The 16,908-nt window shown below is 36.8% G+C and overlaps 1 protein-coding gene across 1 annotated transcript in view; it reads left to right on the top strand.

The window, feature by feature from the left end:
- ZFPM2 (zinc finger protein, FOG family member 2) overlaps positions 1-16,908 on the top strand; it is a 510,399-nt gene that overhangs the window by 326,248 nt on the left and 167,243 nt on the right. The window contains exon 5 of the mRNA XM_062188119.1: positions 9,142-9,253. Within this exon, the coding sequence (XP_062044103.1) occupies positions 9,142-9,253 (112 nt within the window). The remainder of the gene's footprint in view (positions 1-9,141; positions 9,254-16,908) is intronic.

Below are 16,908 nucleotides of genomic sequence, written 5' to 3'. Positions count from 1 at the left end.
AAGAAGGCTCAGGTCATCTAGATGCAGTTTTTACCAGATGAGTAATATAAATTTATGTATAAAACCATTCCAATTAGCAATAACTAATCATTGTTACCTTTAGATTTCTCTATATGGTTTCTGTTTTGAAAGTGCTATTTAGGTTTTTATGCTTTTAAAATAATTTTATACTTTTACAAAAATACATGTATTCATTTTTCATCCAATAACATTTAATGAATATTTACTACATGGGAAACGCCAAGAATAGAGAGATGCAAAATGAATTACATTTCCTTGAGATGCCCATAATATGTGAAAGTACTTCAAAAGATCATGGAAATGGATAAATAAATACATTTATTCTGCAAAATTGGGAATGCATAGTATGTCTTCAGAAAACCTGTAGAAAATGCATATTACTAACTGAGCACCAAAGGGGAAACCTGTTGAAGTGAAATTGACACTATGAGAAACAGTGACTTGATCAGCTCTTGTCCTGACTGTTGATGTACAATGTAATACTTTATCCATTTTAGTATTTTTTTTTTGTTCTAGTACTGGTGGTTGAACTCTGTAATTAACACACAATTATTCTTGGGTGTTTAAATTTTAACTGAAAAGTGATCCCTGTTAAATATAAGAGTGGGAAAAATAGAGGGAGGAGATGTATAATTCGGGAAATGCTCAATTGGACTGGCCCCAAATGATGGTGTTAGAAACGTGCCAGGGGATTCCAATTCAATCCCATCAAGGTGGCATGTACCAATGCCATCTCACTAGTCCAAGTGATCATCTTCAGTTCACAATTGATCACACTGATAGGTCTAAGAGTCAAAGGAATCGCACAAACAAAACTAGTGTCTGCTAATACTAACTGATAGAATCAAAAAGGGAGCGAACAATCCAACATGGAAAGCGGGAGACACAGCAGACCCATAGAATAGCAGATGTCCTAAATAGCACTCTGGCCTCAGAATCAAATGTCTTTAAGTTGACTGTGGTATGCGGCATCTCAAACTTGGTACCAAGTTTGAGATGCCGCATACCACAGTCAACTTAAAGACATTTGTTAGCAGAAGTTTTCTTGACTTTCACTTTCATGCTGTCCTTAAAGGAAATTTGGCAGAACTATGTTTAGAAAAGAAGAAAAGAAAAAAGAAAAAAAAAAAAAACACTGTTCAAATGAAATATCCCCGAGCTTTCCATTCATAAAACTATTCTATACTTAGGTATAGTGTAGGGATTCTTGAAATAGCACATTATTACTATTTTTCCCATTTGTTCCCTTCATGTATTTTATAATTGAAGAGTATCCTTAATTGATTTGAGCTTATATTTGAAATATGTAGAGCACATCGTTTTTTTCAAACAATGCAACTTTGCTAATCTTATGAAAGTAAGCTTTGTTATTTCCCAAATGATAGATGTTGATAATACTGTGTTTCTTGTTTGAGTTTGGAACTTCTCTAAGATTTTTATTTGAATCTATGGAAAACATACACAAACACATACCTAGTGTGTTTTTAGATAGTATACAAAAAGAAGACTACAATTCTCAGTGGAGTAATATCCTAAGGTAGTTACATGACTTTTTCTTTCCATTTTAAAATTACTTTTAAATCTTTAAAATTTTATTTCCATTGTATATGAAAGGGAGGGGGGGAGAGAAGGGAGAAAGAGAGAGAGAGAGAGAGAGAGAGAGAGAGAGAGAGAAATCATCCATGTACTTGTTCATTCTCCAAATTCCTACAGCAACCAGGACTGTAACAGGCCAAAGCCAGGAGGTGGGAACTTAAGCCGGGTCTCCCATGTGGAAGTCCAGGACCCAAGTACTTGAGCCATCATCTGCTGCCTTCCACGGGTCCACATTACCAGCAAGCTGGATTCAAAGCAGAGAATTAGTAGAATGGAAGCTGGAACCAAGCACACCAAAATGGGATACAGGCATCCCAAGAAACAACTTAACTGCTGCACCAAAGCCTACTCCTTAAATTTTGGTTTTAAATGGAAGCACATGACAATAATGGAAGCAAATGGTATTCCTAGTCTCATCTGAACACCACACATTAATTAGTCTTGGAGAATATTTCAGTGTTATCGCTGAGACCTTTTTTTTTTTCTCATCATATGAATAATATTGATCTTATAGACTACATGGAGTAGGGTGACTCTGCTTATATAGTTTAAAGTGATACTCTGTTTTCTGGGAGGTGGGGAGAACAATTTTATCTCAGCATCAAGTTCACACATAAGAGTTTCCTGTATAACTTTTTAAAAGATATTTAACAAGCACAATTTTATGAGGTAGAAATCAACATAGTGAAAGTTGTAAACTCCAATCAAATCAATGTTGTGAATACATATGATACACTGAAAATACAATTGTATAGGGCCTTGAATTGCTATTTGGCGTATTTCTTCCCACTCCAGGTAGTCCAAGGTTTTAAGTTGTTAATACCCCTATAGAATAGACTTGGTGAGGGGAGCTTATAAATTCCAGTTCACTGTCACTTGAGACTGCATAAAGTTAAAGGGAGAGTGATAAAATATTTTTGTGAATGTCATATTGAATTTGAATTGAATTCCAGGGTAGAGAACTGCTTGGATATATTAACTGATACTCTTATTGTGTAAAATTTTCCCTGTGGTAATGCAAGGTCAAATCACACCAAGTATCATTTTTTTTCATTTAGATATAAAAAATAATTCAGTTGGAGGAGGTTGGCAGTGGTAGTAATGTCTAATTCCTAAGGGCCAGAACATGTGACTCTGTGTGTGTGTGTGTGTGTATTTCTGGTTCTAAATATTTAACTCTAATATATGCAGTAAATCTGAAGGTTTTCTCTTAATTTCTTTTTTAATGATTTATTTGTTTATTTAAAAGGCAGAGAGAGAGAGAGAGAGAGAGAGAGAGAGAGAGAGAGAGAGATCTTCCATCCAACTGGTTTACTCCCCAGATGGCCGCAATGGCTGGAGCTGGGCCAATCCGAAGCAAACAGCTAGGCCCGTGGGTGCTGGGTCCCAAGAACTTGGGCCATCTTCTACTGCTTTTCCAGGCCATTATCAGGGAGCTGGATAGGAAGTGGAGCAACTGGGAAATGAACCTGTACCCACTGAAGGCTTTCTATGCCTACTGTCAAATATGTGTTTATAGCTAAGAGAACTGAACTAGCCATGAATTGTTAAAACAATTGTTCTGTGACACCAGAATGTTGCCAACAGGCCTCAGCTCTTTTCACTTACTACTCATTTGTAGAAGCAACACACCAGGAATGTTTTCATCAGCATCAAACAACTTCTCATAGTGTTGGAGTGAGATTTTGTAATGGTTTATTGTATTTCCCAAAGTCAATGGGAGCCACTTTTTCTATCAAATAATTCTTGTTAATATAACAAATGAGCTTTTCTCACTAGGAAGATTTTCTTAAGACTTTGAGCTCTTCCCAGCTCTGATTTTGGAAACCTTTCACAATTTTTCCCAGTAAAATTTGGGATCCCGAAGATAGCATTATGTCACCAGCTTCTTGGGTTAGAATTCTGTTCTATTCTTTACCTTTGGGCTGTCTACTTTTATCTCCATTAACCTTTTGGCTTGACTATAAACATTTATTGAAGGCTACCTCCTTTGTCGGTCCAGTAACTCCAAAGGTTAGTGAGAAGTGGATGTTCATTTGACCTCTTTTATCCACATTAGATGATTCTAATTATTCCTCAGAAATGACACTTTTGACCCATTTTGTCCTTGTCAAGTTTTGCTGGTTGTGGGCTGTCTAAACATGATACTCCAAGTTCAAACTGTGTCCAGGAGTGCAGATTTTTTAACGTCAATGTAGAGCCTCAGAAAATACAGTTTTTCTTTTTTTGTTAAACTCTATGTAACCAAAATCTGAGGATCTTGTTATATACCTGGAACTGATTAATTACTGAAAGATGTAAGATTTATTACTGCCTAGATATAAAGTATAATCTTCAACCTATGAAACTCATAGGTTATTTCAAAATGGGAAAAAAATGAAGAAAAATTTTATAGCATGTGAGAGTAAACTACATTTTTTCTGGAGTTTTAAGCAACCCAAGGACACAACAGCTTTTTTACATAAAAAAGTTTCCCTCTCAAGCTACCTGGCCACTGTGGTCACCAGGGATCCCACCTCCTTACATGCTTCCGTAATCACTTTGACAAAAGCAAGGTGAGTTACCCATCAGCTATTTGCAAGTTCTGCTGGGAGTGACATTGCTTCTTGTTTGGGTTCATTGCTCAAGTAAAGTAACATGGCCATATCTAACTATAAAGAACCAGAAGTGTGGGCATTGTGGCACATGGATTGAGCTGCCAGTGGGGATATATCTACAGCCCATATCAGAGTGTCCAGCCCTGCTTCTTTCAATCCAGCTTTCATGCTAATACATCTAGGAAGGCAGCAGGTGATTGACCAAGGACTTGAGTCCTTGCTGTTCACATGGGAGACCTGCCTGGAGTTCCTAGATCCTGACTAGGCCTGACCCAGCCCTGACTGTTGCAAACTTTCAGGGGATGAACTAGCAGATGGAAGATCTCTGTGTCACTCTGTCTTTCAAGCATATGAATAAATCTTTTAAAAACAAAGTGGAGACCAGAAAAGTAGACAGTAACAAATATTTCATCACAAGCTTTAAACAGATAGTTTGTAAACATCACAACATGTCTTTAGGTGATGGCCTCAGTCCCTCATTTTCAAAGCTAGCGAAGGCAGGTGTAGTCATTTTCATGTTGAACCTCTTTTGTTTGCTCTTCTGCCTTTCTCATATACTTCCAAGGACTCCTGTGATAAGGCTGAACTCATAGATAATCTGGGATAAACTGATCGTTTCAAGGCCCTCATATCTTTAAAATACTTTTAACCAAGTAAGGTAACTTAAATCACATAGCTTCTATGGGATTAGTTCATGGCCATCTTTCGGAGTCCCTTTACCTTTCAATGTTTTGTATCCATTCACTTTTACAATATATTGTGCTAATTATACTCTTGGGATACTAGATAAGCATCTTGGCCTTACTTTCCTCAAGTGTGAAATCAGATAATTAAACTCAATGAACTTGAAAGGTGCTTCTAGCTCTTAACATTCTAGAATTGCATGAATCCTTATGCTAGTGAGAGAATAGGGGAAAAGAACCTAATGATCGAAGTGGCTATTGTTGTTTTCTATTCATGGATTTTTCTGGAGTGTAGATTTCATATAATCCTGGCTAACTCGTTTTTTCCTTACACTTGGTAATCTTCTTTGAAGACAGGTCAATCTCTATGAAAGTTGACTTCTTCAGAAAGCAATTGACTTATGTCCTCAAAACTGTAATAACTGGTTCCTTGAGATTTTTTTTAATCTACCTATTATTTACTTTACAGCTTGGGTACAGCTTTCAGCATGTCTTTGATACATTTTTGCTTCCGCCTTTTTGATTTGGAGTAAAAGAAACTAGTTTCTCTTCAATACAGTTTCTTTAAAAATTGTATTCAGGCATAATAAATTTTGGCCAAGGTTTTGAAAGACAGAATATATAACATATCTTTAAGGAAAGATGTTAATCAGCTACTTTAATTTGAGTCACAGAGTCAACTTTTTTTGTCTGTTTGTTTCGAAAGATGTATTTATTTGAAAGAGTTACAAAGAGAGAGGGGGACAGAAAGAGATCGATCTTCCATCTGATGGTTCACTCCCCACATGGTAGCAACAACCTATAGTGGGCCAGGCTGAATGGGCCTAGAACTCCATCAGGGTTTTCCCATGGGTGGTAGGGTTCCACGTCCATGGGCTACCTTCTACTACTTTCCCGGTAACATTAGCAAGGAGCTGAAGATGAAGTGGAGTAGCTGGGACCCCAACTGATGCTCTGATAAGGGATGCTAGTGTTGTAGGCTGTGGCTTCAATCCACTGTGCCATGATGCTACCACCCAGATCAACTTTTCTAAGCTTTAATTTGCTCATGTCTACAATGGAGAAAGTATTATCACCTCTGTCCTTGAATTATAAAAATAAAGCAGGGACCAGGCTATGGTGTTGCAGCCTAAACCTATGCCTGCAATGCTGTCATCCCATATGGGCACCAGTTCAAGTCCTGGCTGCTCCATGTCTGATCCAGCTCCCTGCTAATGCACCTGGGAAAGCAACAGAGGATGGCCAAGTGCTTGGGCCCCTGAAAGCATATGGGAGACCAGGAAAAAGCTCCTGGTTCCTGGCTTCTTCCTGGCCCAGCCCCAGCCATTGCAGCCATTTGGGGAGTGAACCAATGGAAAGAGGATATCTCTCTGTCTGTCTCTCTCTCTCTCACTCTCTCTCACTCTCTGTCTCTCCTCCTTTCTCTGTAACTCTGCCTTTTAAATACTTAAAAAATAAATCTTAAAAGTAGAACGAAATCATTCAGGTGAGTTACTCAACAGCCAATGTTTAGCAAATTCTCAAAAGATTGAAGCAAACCAATAATATTGTTTTAATAGCAGTATGAGTGATGTTGAATAACTTATTCTGGATTGCTCAGGACTTTCTGATTTTAGCACTGAAAGTGTAGTCTTCTGGGAGATCCTTCCATCCCAGACAAATCACGGCTTTTCGCCCTGGAGGTGTAGTGTTTAGAACAAAAGTTAATATTGACTCTACCTTCTTCCAGTTGTTGGACTTAATGGAAATTATTTAATCTTTCAGTTGCAATTTTCCTATCAAATACAGATATATGAGGACTAGGTGTGTAAGAGTTGTGTCTAACAAAATGCCTGCACAAATTCTATCAATAATATTCCCTTTATATTTTTTATTGCTAAAAAAAATCTTAATTGCCTTTTCTGTTTATAGATTTACGCATGAAAGTTTGGACCTGATATGTAAACACGCTTCAAGAGCTATTCCTAATCTGTGCATCCTCTGTCCAATATTGATCATTAGAATTTCTGTGAAAAATTGTAAAATCTGACTGTAAAAAGTCCTGAGGCTTTAAGAACTATCAAGTGTAACATTTATGCAATTTATAATAATTATTTCTCATGAATTAACAGAATCCAGTAGATATTATGCCAGCTACCTATTTTGAATCTATCATTTAAAATCAGAAGAATATAGATTTTACAAATAAAATCACTAAGTACCCCATATATGGATTCACCAGAATTGAGACTCCTCCAACAAACTGTTCTACCTACTGGTTAGAGATCTGTAGACCTGATCTATAGACTTACCTATTTCTCTTGTAATTAAAAGACTAAAAATATGTATCAGTAAAATACCATACTTAATTGGGTATGGATCACTATGATATTAATAAGCTTATTTCTTTAGTAATTCTATTTTGAAAATTAAAATGATAGGGAAATTTGATAACATTTTGCTTAGATAATATAAATATACAGACATACACACACATGAAGCTCCAAAATGTTTGTGAAAAATGGAATTAAAAGATAAATTTATTTGTGCAAATTTTTTGAAATCCAATCAGTTCTTTCATAATATTCATTTTCATGAACTTTTTGAAGATCTTTCATTTACACAGATTTTAAGAGTGAACCAAATATAAACTTATCTTTAATTATATTTTCTGCAAAGTTTTTGAAATATCCTCTGTGTTTGTGTGTCTTGTATGTGTGTATACACATGAGTGCAATTTGAATTCACTTCTTTCATATCGGGCTTTGAGGTAACGTTTTCTGGGTTATGCTTGCCAACTATTAAAATACTTATTAAGATTGTTAAAACTATTAAGAAAAATTATGACTTTAAAAGTGAGTCAAAATGAAAATATAAAAGTCAAAAGTGCTAGAATCTGTTATTTTTGATAAATTGCTCTTTTTAACAGACTTTCTTTTAAATTTATCCACCGTAGTTGATTTTTCCATTAAACTATATTTTATGGTAGTTTTAGCCTATTATAACATAACTGATACATTAAGGAAGGGTCAGGAATTTATTGCATGTATAGTTTTAAATATGACTTTGTAGTTAGCAATGGATTGGTATCTCCTATGCTGCCTTTGTTGTCCTGAGGCAAGTAAAATGGGTTCTTCAGATTCCTGAAAGATTTGAAATCATCAGATTGCATGGACCTCCTCAAGTGAATACTTGTTAATGCCAATTTTGGAAATTTATGATAACACGTAATACGTGGCAAGTCCCAGAATGGGCTGATATTTCTTTGGCAGGATCATACCTAGGTGAAAATTCAGTTCAAAAATTACCTTGAGACCCTTGTATTGTACTCTGTGCTGTGGTTTTATGATATTTGATATACAGAACATGGGCTGGTGAATGATAAAAGCCTGAATGCCCATTCACTGTGACTCATCAGAAAACACAGCTTTGCTAAGGCTTACTTTATTTCCTGCCTAGCTTATTTCAGCCATGTAAATTTATCAAGAGAGCTTTAAAGATAAATAATTTGGGTGTCAAACAGCCAAAAATGATGAACCTTTTGAGCCTTATATTTAAAATGCACAGTGAAAATATTTTGTTAGAAAGATAGCACTTGTCTCCCTGCCTTTCTGCTCCTCAGACCAAGGGATGTCATGCTTTAGTTGCTCTGCATTTGAATGTATTCACATTTCCTCTTTTATAGTCTTTCTCAGGGACAATGTATAGTGAATCATTAGCATTATTATTTCAGTTACATTCAGACTCATATCCACACCTAGTGAAGGGGGTTGAAGGGGTTTCATTATTCATTCAGAATAAGTTTCTACTCTAATATAAATGTTGCTCAGGATAGAGCTTTGAAATGGATCCTGATTCTTTAAATTCTTTCCTGTCTGTTTCAGGAAATAGTGAGATCCTGTTGATAGTAAAGTACAATGTGTCTAAAGTTCACTTCTAAACACTCTGCTCTTTGCAATGAAAGTCATCTGCATTCTCTTTATAATTCAGAGCCGCAAGAGATCTGTCTAATCTTGGAGATCTGATCCAGTATCATTTAGGGGAAAAAAATATCCTTGATAATAATTCTACCATTCAGATTAGTGAAAGCAGTAAAGCCGTACAGCTTCTGTCGTCTTAAAAAGATATCAGGAGACAGGGGAATAAGGACTTGGATTAGGGTTTGGGAGATTTAGTTGTTTGTGAAAATAAAATGATTAGTACTGTTATGATTCAAGTTTTTAATCAACGAAAGCAAATGGCATCTGTTATCATTCTTTCTACAGAAGACAAAGACTCAGGTCCCAATGGTGCTGACTGCTGGTCCCAAGTGGCTGCTGGATGTGACTTGGCAAGGAGTGGAAGACAACAAAAACAACTGCATTGTGTACAGCAAAGGTAAACACAAGATTATTTCTCTCTTTCCAAGTGTTGAAACCTGACATTACAAAACAGAGCCACTAAAGCTGGAATGGGAATACAAAGTATAATTTGATCCCCTGTCTTCATTTTTCTCTTGTAAGTCCCTGTAACTTATAGTTTCAATAAAATCTTTTGGGTAATTTTTTTTTCTGTATGGCATAAAAAAAAAGCACCATACCGTTAAGTACTCAGTGCTTTTCACATTTACTTAAACCAATATCTGAGTGGCTTGACTGGTACCCTCCCTTCACTGTTGGTTTTATTGATAGCTGGGTTTGATGAAATCTCAGATTTCCCCTCTTAGGCATTATCTATCAAAAAGTAAATTCCTTTTGAAATTTAGTGATTCATGTCAAGGTGCCTGCTCCAGGAGGCACTACATTTCAGTTTCCTGAAGTCACACATGATGAGAGGATAGCTGAAAATGAAACCTTTGCAAAGACAGAATTCTTCCCCATGGTGATTTCTGAAGGGCAGAAGGCAAATGGGGAAGAGGAAACTGATGGCTTACAGAGCTTTGCTTTTGATTTGCTCAGTGTGACATCAACCTAGACGTCTGTGTGTACTGACACCCTGGCTGTAGAGGAGCTGCAGCTCGGGGATGGGACATGATGGGATCAACACAGAACTGTCCTCATGTGTGATGTGGTTGGCAATTCTTTTTTCCCACGTTCAAGTTATGGGCCCTTGCTCTGTACTCTTACAGTGAAATCCCTAATCTCACTTCTTCGTAAATATTGCAAAACCTTGTGCTTCTCATGTTTAATTTCTTTCAGTTTTCTTTTTTAACCAAAAAGACCTACTGAGATCAAAGATTTATTTGTACACTGAACCTAGAAACCATAAAAGCAGACAAGGGAACAAGCAAATAAGCACCCCTATCAATATATTACCATATAAAACACTAATCATAACATCAAAGACTCTTAAAAACTTGCTAGAAACAATTACAACTTGTTCCTATAATCATTACAATTTGTACACTTATAAGAGGATTGCTTCTAAACTACCATAAGCCTTTGAAAGTTGAAACACCGGAAAGAAGGAATTTGCAAGCTAAAAAAACAATCTGCACACCAGGATCTGATTATATTCCTTTTCCTCCTGTAATTGCTGGTCCCAAACCCACTAATTTTCTGACCTGAAATACCTACGTTGTTCTGGTGGGAGCTTTCAGCTCAAAAGCAAGTGAGTTTTTTTCCCAGAATGTGTCAGTATAATCTGTTAAAGTGAAATGAATGTTGTAGAGTGAAATCAGTTTACCAATGCCCACACTGAGAATGTAAAAGACACTTTGGTGTATAGGTTCAGTTGTTGGGGACTTGTTTCTTTTGTACAATATCTTATCCTCACCACAGCAACGTAATACTGAGGAACCATGCAATAGTTGTTCCACTGTTAAGATTGAATTCCACTGTGTCTATAAATTAGGAGTTCTTTTAGGAGAGATGATGATTACATAAAAATTTATAATTCTTTGTCATGTTTATGCCTTTTTGTTATTATTGGCTATATCTTAAGCCTTTTGGCAATAAATAATTTGGGGTGATTTGTAGAAGCTTATTAATTAATTACCTCATAAAATATGTATTTGATCCTACTATGTGCTTGACTTGTATATTGATGTAATTGGTCATCATTTATTATGTCCCTTTTATATTCTCTCCACAGTGCTACATTACTAGACTGTATGCACTTGCTCTTCAGTGCTTTGTTCTGTGCTCATTAGTTCATGTGTTCAAGAAAACAGTATGTAAAAAGTTAGCTCTCATTGCCTGCCTTTGCATTCTACTCTCTTAACTGAAGGCAATGTTTGTGTCTTAGTCCCCTTCTTGTCCCTGGCCTGGCAAGCTGCCTGTCCAAAAAAACAAACAAACAAACAAACAAACAAAAAACACTAAGTAAATGCTGATTGGTTGACCAGGTAAGCAAACAATGAATGGTTGCCAGATGCTATAATAGGCACTCACATAATATGATCATGAACCATATAAATTGATGCTATCCAGTAGTTTTTTAATACACAAAGATAAATTGACATTATTCAATGTGAATAACAGTTGATATTGCATATCTAATACCAAGACTACAACAACTACTCTCTATATATTATTGCATTTAATCCTTATCTAATAACCATCTACATGGTAATTAACAGACTACCCTACAGAACAAAAGGTTAATAAGTGACTTAGATAAGGTCAATAATTTGCCATCATCACATAGCTAGTAAGTTGGAAACTGGTGTTCTAATGCATATTTATATAATTTACAGTAAAGTTGCACATTAGGCTTATGGATGCTCAATGAAATAGTCATTATTTTCTCATTTTACATATGTGACTTAGAGAGGTACTATGGTTATTTGTAGTCATGGCGAGCTAACAATGAGCCAGTTCAAATGTGGGTCTTGACAACTCTAAATCCTTGAACTCTGCATATCTGCCAGTTCCTTGACACTTTCAAATGATGAGTACATTCATTCTCTCAAAATACTATGCTAAGAGATTACAAAGAATATATATTAAAAAGTGGCCCTCCCAAAATGCATTCCAATATATACCATATCCTATCCCTATTGAAAGTTCACATTGTTCATTAGTATTAATGCTTTGGACAATGTGATCTCAGGAAGCACTCTTACTGCTACCAGGGCTCTAAATCTTCTGTCTCTCCAGGTTCCATGTACTATAAACTTCCTCAAAGCAGAAAGACTTGAGTGTTTGATAATTTAGATTTAAGGTAACTTAAAGATTTATACAATGTGACATATTTTCATAATGTATATGTTCTAAGTTGGGACTCTTGTTTACAAATATAGAAATCCAACTAAATAGGATTGTTAAAAAATATGTGTGTGTGTGTGTTTTGAAGGTACAAGGATATCTTCGCTTATAGAACCGGGGTCCTTTTGCTTATAGAACAGGACTATTTGGGTCATCAGGAATAGTTTTACCCAGTTGTCTGTCTTGTGGCTCTTTGCTGTGTGGGCATGGCTCTGCTGGTGGCAGAGGAGGCTCACTCCATCAGCACTGAAACTTGACTGAAAAGATAACTTTTTTGGATTTTGATTGGGGTACATTACATCAAAACTAGTTAATCACTATGACTCTCGGAGCAAACCCGATGTCATCCCCTGGGCTTAAGAGTATAATTAACCTACATGGGCCACTGAGATGGAGAAATAGTCAGTGTGATAAAACTATGAACTGCTGCCACAACAGAATGATTGCTTATGGGCTAACATCTTTTGTGTCTGCATGCAACACATTATTCATAATGTCTAAGATACTCTCTCTGAGAATGAAAAATAAATTCCTGATGCCACAATTGCTTTTCCTTGTTCATTTTCTAACCAAGAACCTAAACTGCTTATGGATTGTGTTCCAGAATTACTATTATCAAACCTGGCTATCTGTGAGGACATCTGTACCTATTTACAAATATGATATAAATTGCATATGTGTAGCAGCTGCTTAAAATGTCATTTGAGATTTTTTATCATATTTTCTTATGGTGTGAAAGGTCACTTAATGTGTAACTATATAATTTTAGATACATATTGCTTCTTAGAGTATTCTTAAGTGTGGGTTCATAACAAAATTAAATAGAACTATAAAGTTTTCATTTCCAGTGTCCATCAAATAACTATTATAAAATTATATTCCATCACTTAGTGCTATTTGACAGGCTACCATCTTCTTGTTTTATCAAAGCAAGAAGAAAAGATACAGTATTTGGCATTAACATTCTAATCTGATGTACTTTTTTCCTGCCTCAACTACCCCCTTGTCATACCAGAAAGTAATTAGGTCATCCAGACACTGAAGGACCAGACTTCTTGGGTCGTCTGTTTTTTGCCATTATTCTCAGCAGACTCCAGATAATTCTAATTTACTTATCTCGAATGGAAAAATACTAAAAAGCCCCATGCTGAAGTGAAAAGGAGCTGTGCTGGAGGGTAGGATGAGCAAAGGCCTGCCCACTAACCTGAAATCCTCCATCTGTTGAACACTGGCTGTCTACTTCTTTTCTTTGCTGTACACACATAGGTTCTTTATTTGCTTATTGTTTGCAAAGTATGGTGAGATAGTCATAGATTAAAAAAACAATAATTAGGTTAGAGTTTTATGTTTTTGAGTTTCCAATATTAAACTTCTGGCATCTTCTGTGTGGGTTTGTACACTTCAAATCAGGGATAACTACACTTCTTAGTTTTTATGGATTTGCTATTTCAAACTAATCAGATTCCTTAGATCTTCAGATTAAGAGAATAAACATTCTTAACCAAAAGAGTGAGAAAGTGTCAGTTCTCCCTCGTTTCCAATTCACCCCCTCACTTCCAATTCATCATGGAAGATTTCTTTGTAGGTGAAAGGATGATATCATGAGAAAAACACTGTATTTCATATGTAACCTTGCACAAATCATTTACCCCCTCTCAATCTTCATTTCCTCAGCTATACAAGTAGAATGAGTAGAATGATCATCTTGCAGATTTTTTTAATATAAAGGGATATCCTTGACTTTAAAAAAAAAGATTTATTTATTTGAAAGGCAGACCAACAGAGAGAGAGAGAGAGAGAGAGAGAGAGAGATTTCATCTACTGGCTTACTCCCTAAGTGGCTGCAACAGCCAGGGCTGGGCCAGGCCGAAGCCAGGAGCCAGGAATCACACATGTGTGGCGGGGTCCACGTACTTGGACATCTTCCAGTCCTTTCCAGTCACATTAGCAGGAAGCTAGATAGGAAGCAGAGCAGCCAGGACTCAAACATCTGACGCCAACATCACAAATTGCTGCTCAACCTGTTGCATCACAACAGTGACCCCATAGAATTGTTGTGAAGAAGCACAGAAGTATTTAACTGAGTATATTTGGATAAGTATGCCACTGCTGATTGTCCTATATTTAGCTCACCTTGACCCCTAATCACATGTTGATTCAAATTTAAAGATAGCCAAGGCATTCAGGTTGGTATCACACAGTGTACAAGAAAACTTGATCATCTGATACCAGATTTATATTAAGGAATTCCATGGAGCTCATTCTGACACTTTGAACCCACTTGTAACTGCAGACACTTGTCACAGACTCAGAAGCCTACGTCTGAGGACGTCTTTGGATTTTTTTCCCCTTTCTTGGGCACATGATTTTTTTTTTCATTTTTCACTTGTTTTATTTGTTATTTGAGAGGCAGAAGACAGAGAGGGAGACAGTAGAGTGGCCTTATGCTGTGTGTGTTTTTTTTTTTTAAGGATTTATTTATTTACTCGAAAGTCAGAGTTACACAGAAAGAAGGAGAGGTAGAGAGAGAGGAAGGGAGGGAGGGAGAGAGAGAAAGAGAGTTCTTCCATCTGCTGGTTCTCTCCTCAATTGGCCACAACAGCCAGAGCTGCACGGATCCGAAGCCAGGAGCCAGGAGCTTCTTCCGGATCTCCCACATGGGTGCGGGGGCCCAAGGATTTGACTCATCTTCTACTGCTTTCCCAGGCCATAGCATAGAGCTGGATTGGAAGTAGAGCCACCGGGACTAGAACCGGTGCCTGTGTGGAATGCCAGCATTGCAGGCGACGGCTTTACCCGCTATGCCACAGCACTGGCCCCCATATGCTGTTTTGGAACCCAAATCACCACAGTAGCTGGACCAAGGGGGGGCTGAAGCCAAGAACCCAGAACCCGATCTTACTTTCCCACATAGATGACAGAGACCCAACTATTTGAGCCATCACCTGCTGCCTCTCAGGGTCCACATTGGCAAGAAGCTGGGATTAGATGCAGAGATGGAATTTGAACCCAAGGACTATGATATGGGATGCAAGCATCCTAATGAGTGTCTTAACCACTAGGCCAAATAGCCACCCCAATATATCTAATATATTTTTAAAATTTATTTATTTATTTGGAAGGCACAGCCACACACACACACACAGAGAGAGAGAGAGAGAGAGAAAGAGAGAGAGAGAGAGGGTTGGGGGTTGTAGGGAGAGAAAAGAGAAAAAGATTTAGAGGCAGGGTGAAAGATCTTTTGTCTGCTGGTTACTCCCTACATGACTACAACAGTCAGGTGTTGGCCAGGCTGAAGCTGAACCAGAAACTCCATCCTGACCTCCCATGTGGGTGGCAGAAACCCAAGTATTTGGGCCATCTTCTGCCGCTGTTCCAGGTGCATTAGCAGGAAGCTGGATTCAAAGCAGAGAAGCCATTTAGATATGGGATGAACTTGCACTCAGAGATGCAATGCCAGCTCTGCAAGCAGTACCTTGATCCACTGTGCTTCGACAACATGGCCTTTCTCAATATTTTATTTTTAATGAAAGTCTTATATTTAGTATAAAGATAATGGTAATACTGATGTTAATAATAGCAGTTACCATTTACTGAGTTTTATTCTAAATTTCAGGAACTTTTCTAATCACTAAACGCCACCTCATATTTGCCATTACAGTGAACTCACGTCATGCTATAAATAGCACTGGTTTCATTTTATATTTGAATAAACTGAGGTTCATAGTGGTTAAAATTCAAGGATGTGAGGAAGCTTAAATTTAGTTTTAAGCATGTTGACTTCAATTTCAGTTGTAGAATCAGCAGTTTTAAAGATGCCATTTGTTTGGCTAGGGTTACAGGGTAGTATTCTTCTTTGCATATTTGCATGCAAGTTTGTCAGTGAATTTTTTTTTTTTTTCAGTTTTTCGGTTGGCTTTAAAGAAAACATGTTCAAGAACTAAAATAACAGTGACGGCAATTCTTTATACTAATTTCTCTGTTGTTTCCAAGAGCACAATAATCTAAAATCATGTAGAAGACTGTATACCTATCATAAAACTCTTCTGTGTCCATCTTCGAGGCTCTTACTTTGCTTATTTGCACACATTTAACCATGCGACTAATTTACCTCTGTATTGATTGTCTTCTGTGTTCGAGGCCACATACTAGGCAGTGTTGAAAATAATGACAAATTCTAATATGATCTAGCTTGGGTTAGGAACTTTCCACACTTGGACAAAATTGATTAGGTTTTCAAAGCTGAAACCTTTCAGAGAATAATTCCTGCAAAAGTCTGGACCACATTTCCCTTTAAAATCGGATCAATTGCATATTATTGTAATTTTAACACAATGCCTTTTTAAATGTGATAGCTAATATTTAAAGTAGCCTACAAGTTAATGTTTTAAGTTTACCTAGAACCTAATATTATATAAATAATAAATGAATTTAAAAGGGAAAAATTGTACTCATATTTTATGCATGTTTTACTAAATAATTGATAGAAAATATGTAACTGTTGCCTGATTCTACAGTGTTCTTAAAAGAGAGGGTGAGTGCCTGAACCAAATATTTAGCAGTGGGAATTATAAAATCATAAGGCGATTAAGTTAGCTAGTCACAGAATTCCAATATTGCTTTTTAAATGACTTCAGGATATAGGAGGTACTAAGGTTATTATCTGTTATCAGGAATACAGTGGAATTGTACAACTGGATAATAACCAAACAAACTGACACAATGTAAAATTACATTATCAGTGTGTTAAAACAAAATTGCGCCCTAAAGGAGTCCACATGCCAGCTCAGAGCTGCAGTGTAATTATGCTTAACTCTGATAATTAAAATACAACGGAGATCAACA

Source organism: Lepus europaeus, chromosome 4 (assembly GCF_033115175.1).
Source record: "Lepus europaeus isolate LE1 chromosome 4, mLepTim1.pri, whole genome shotgun sequence".
NCBI lineage: Eukaryota > Metazoa > Chordata > Mammalia > Lagomorpha > Leporidae > Lepus > Lepus europaeus.
This window is presented reverse-complemented; position numbering and strand designations above follow the sequence as displayed.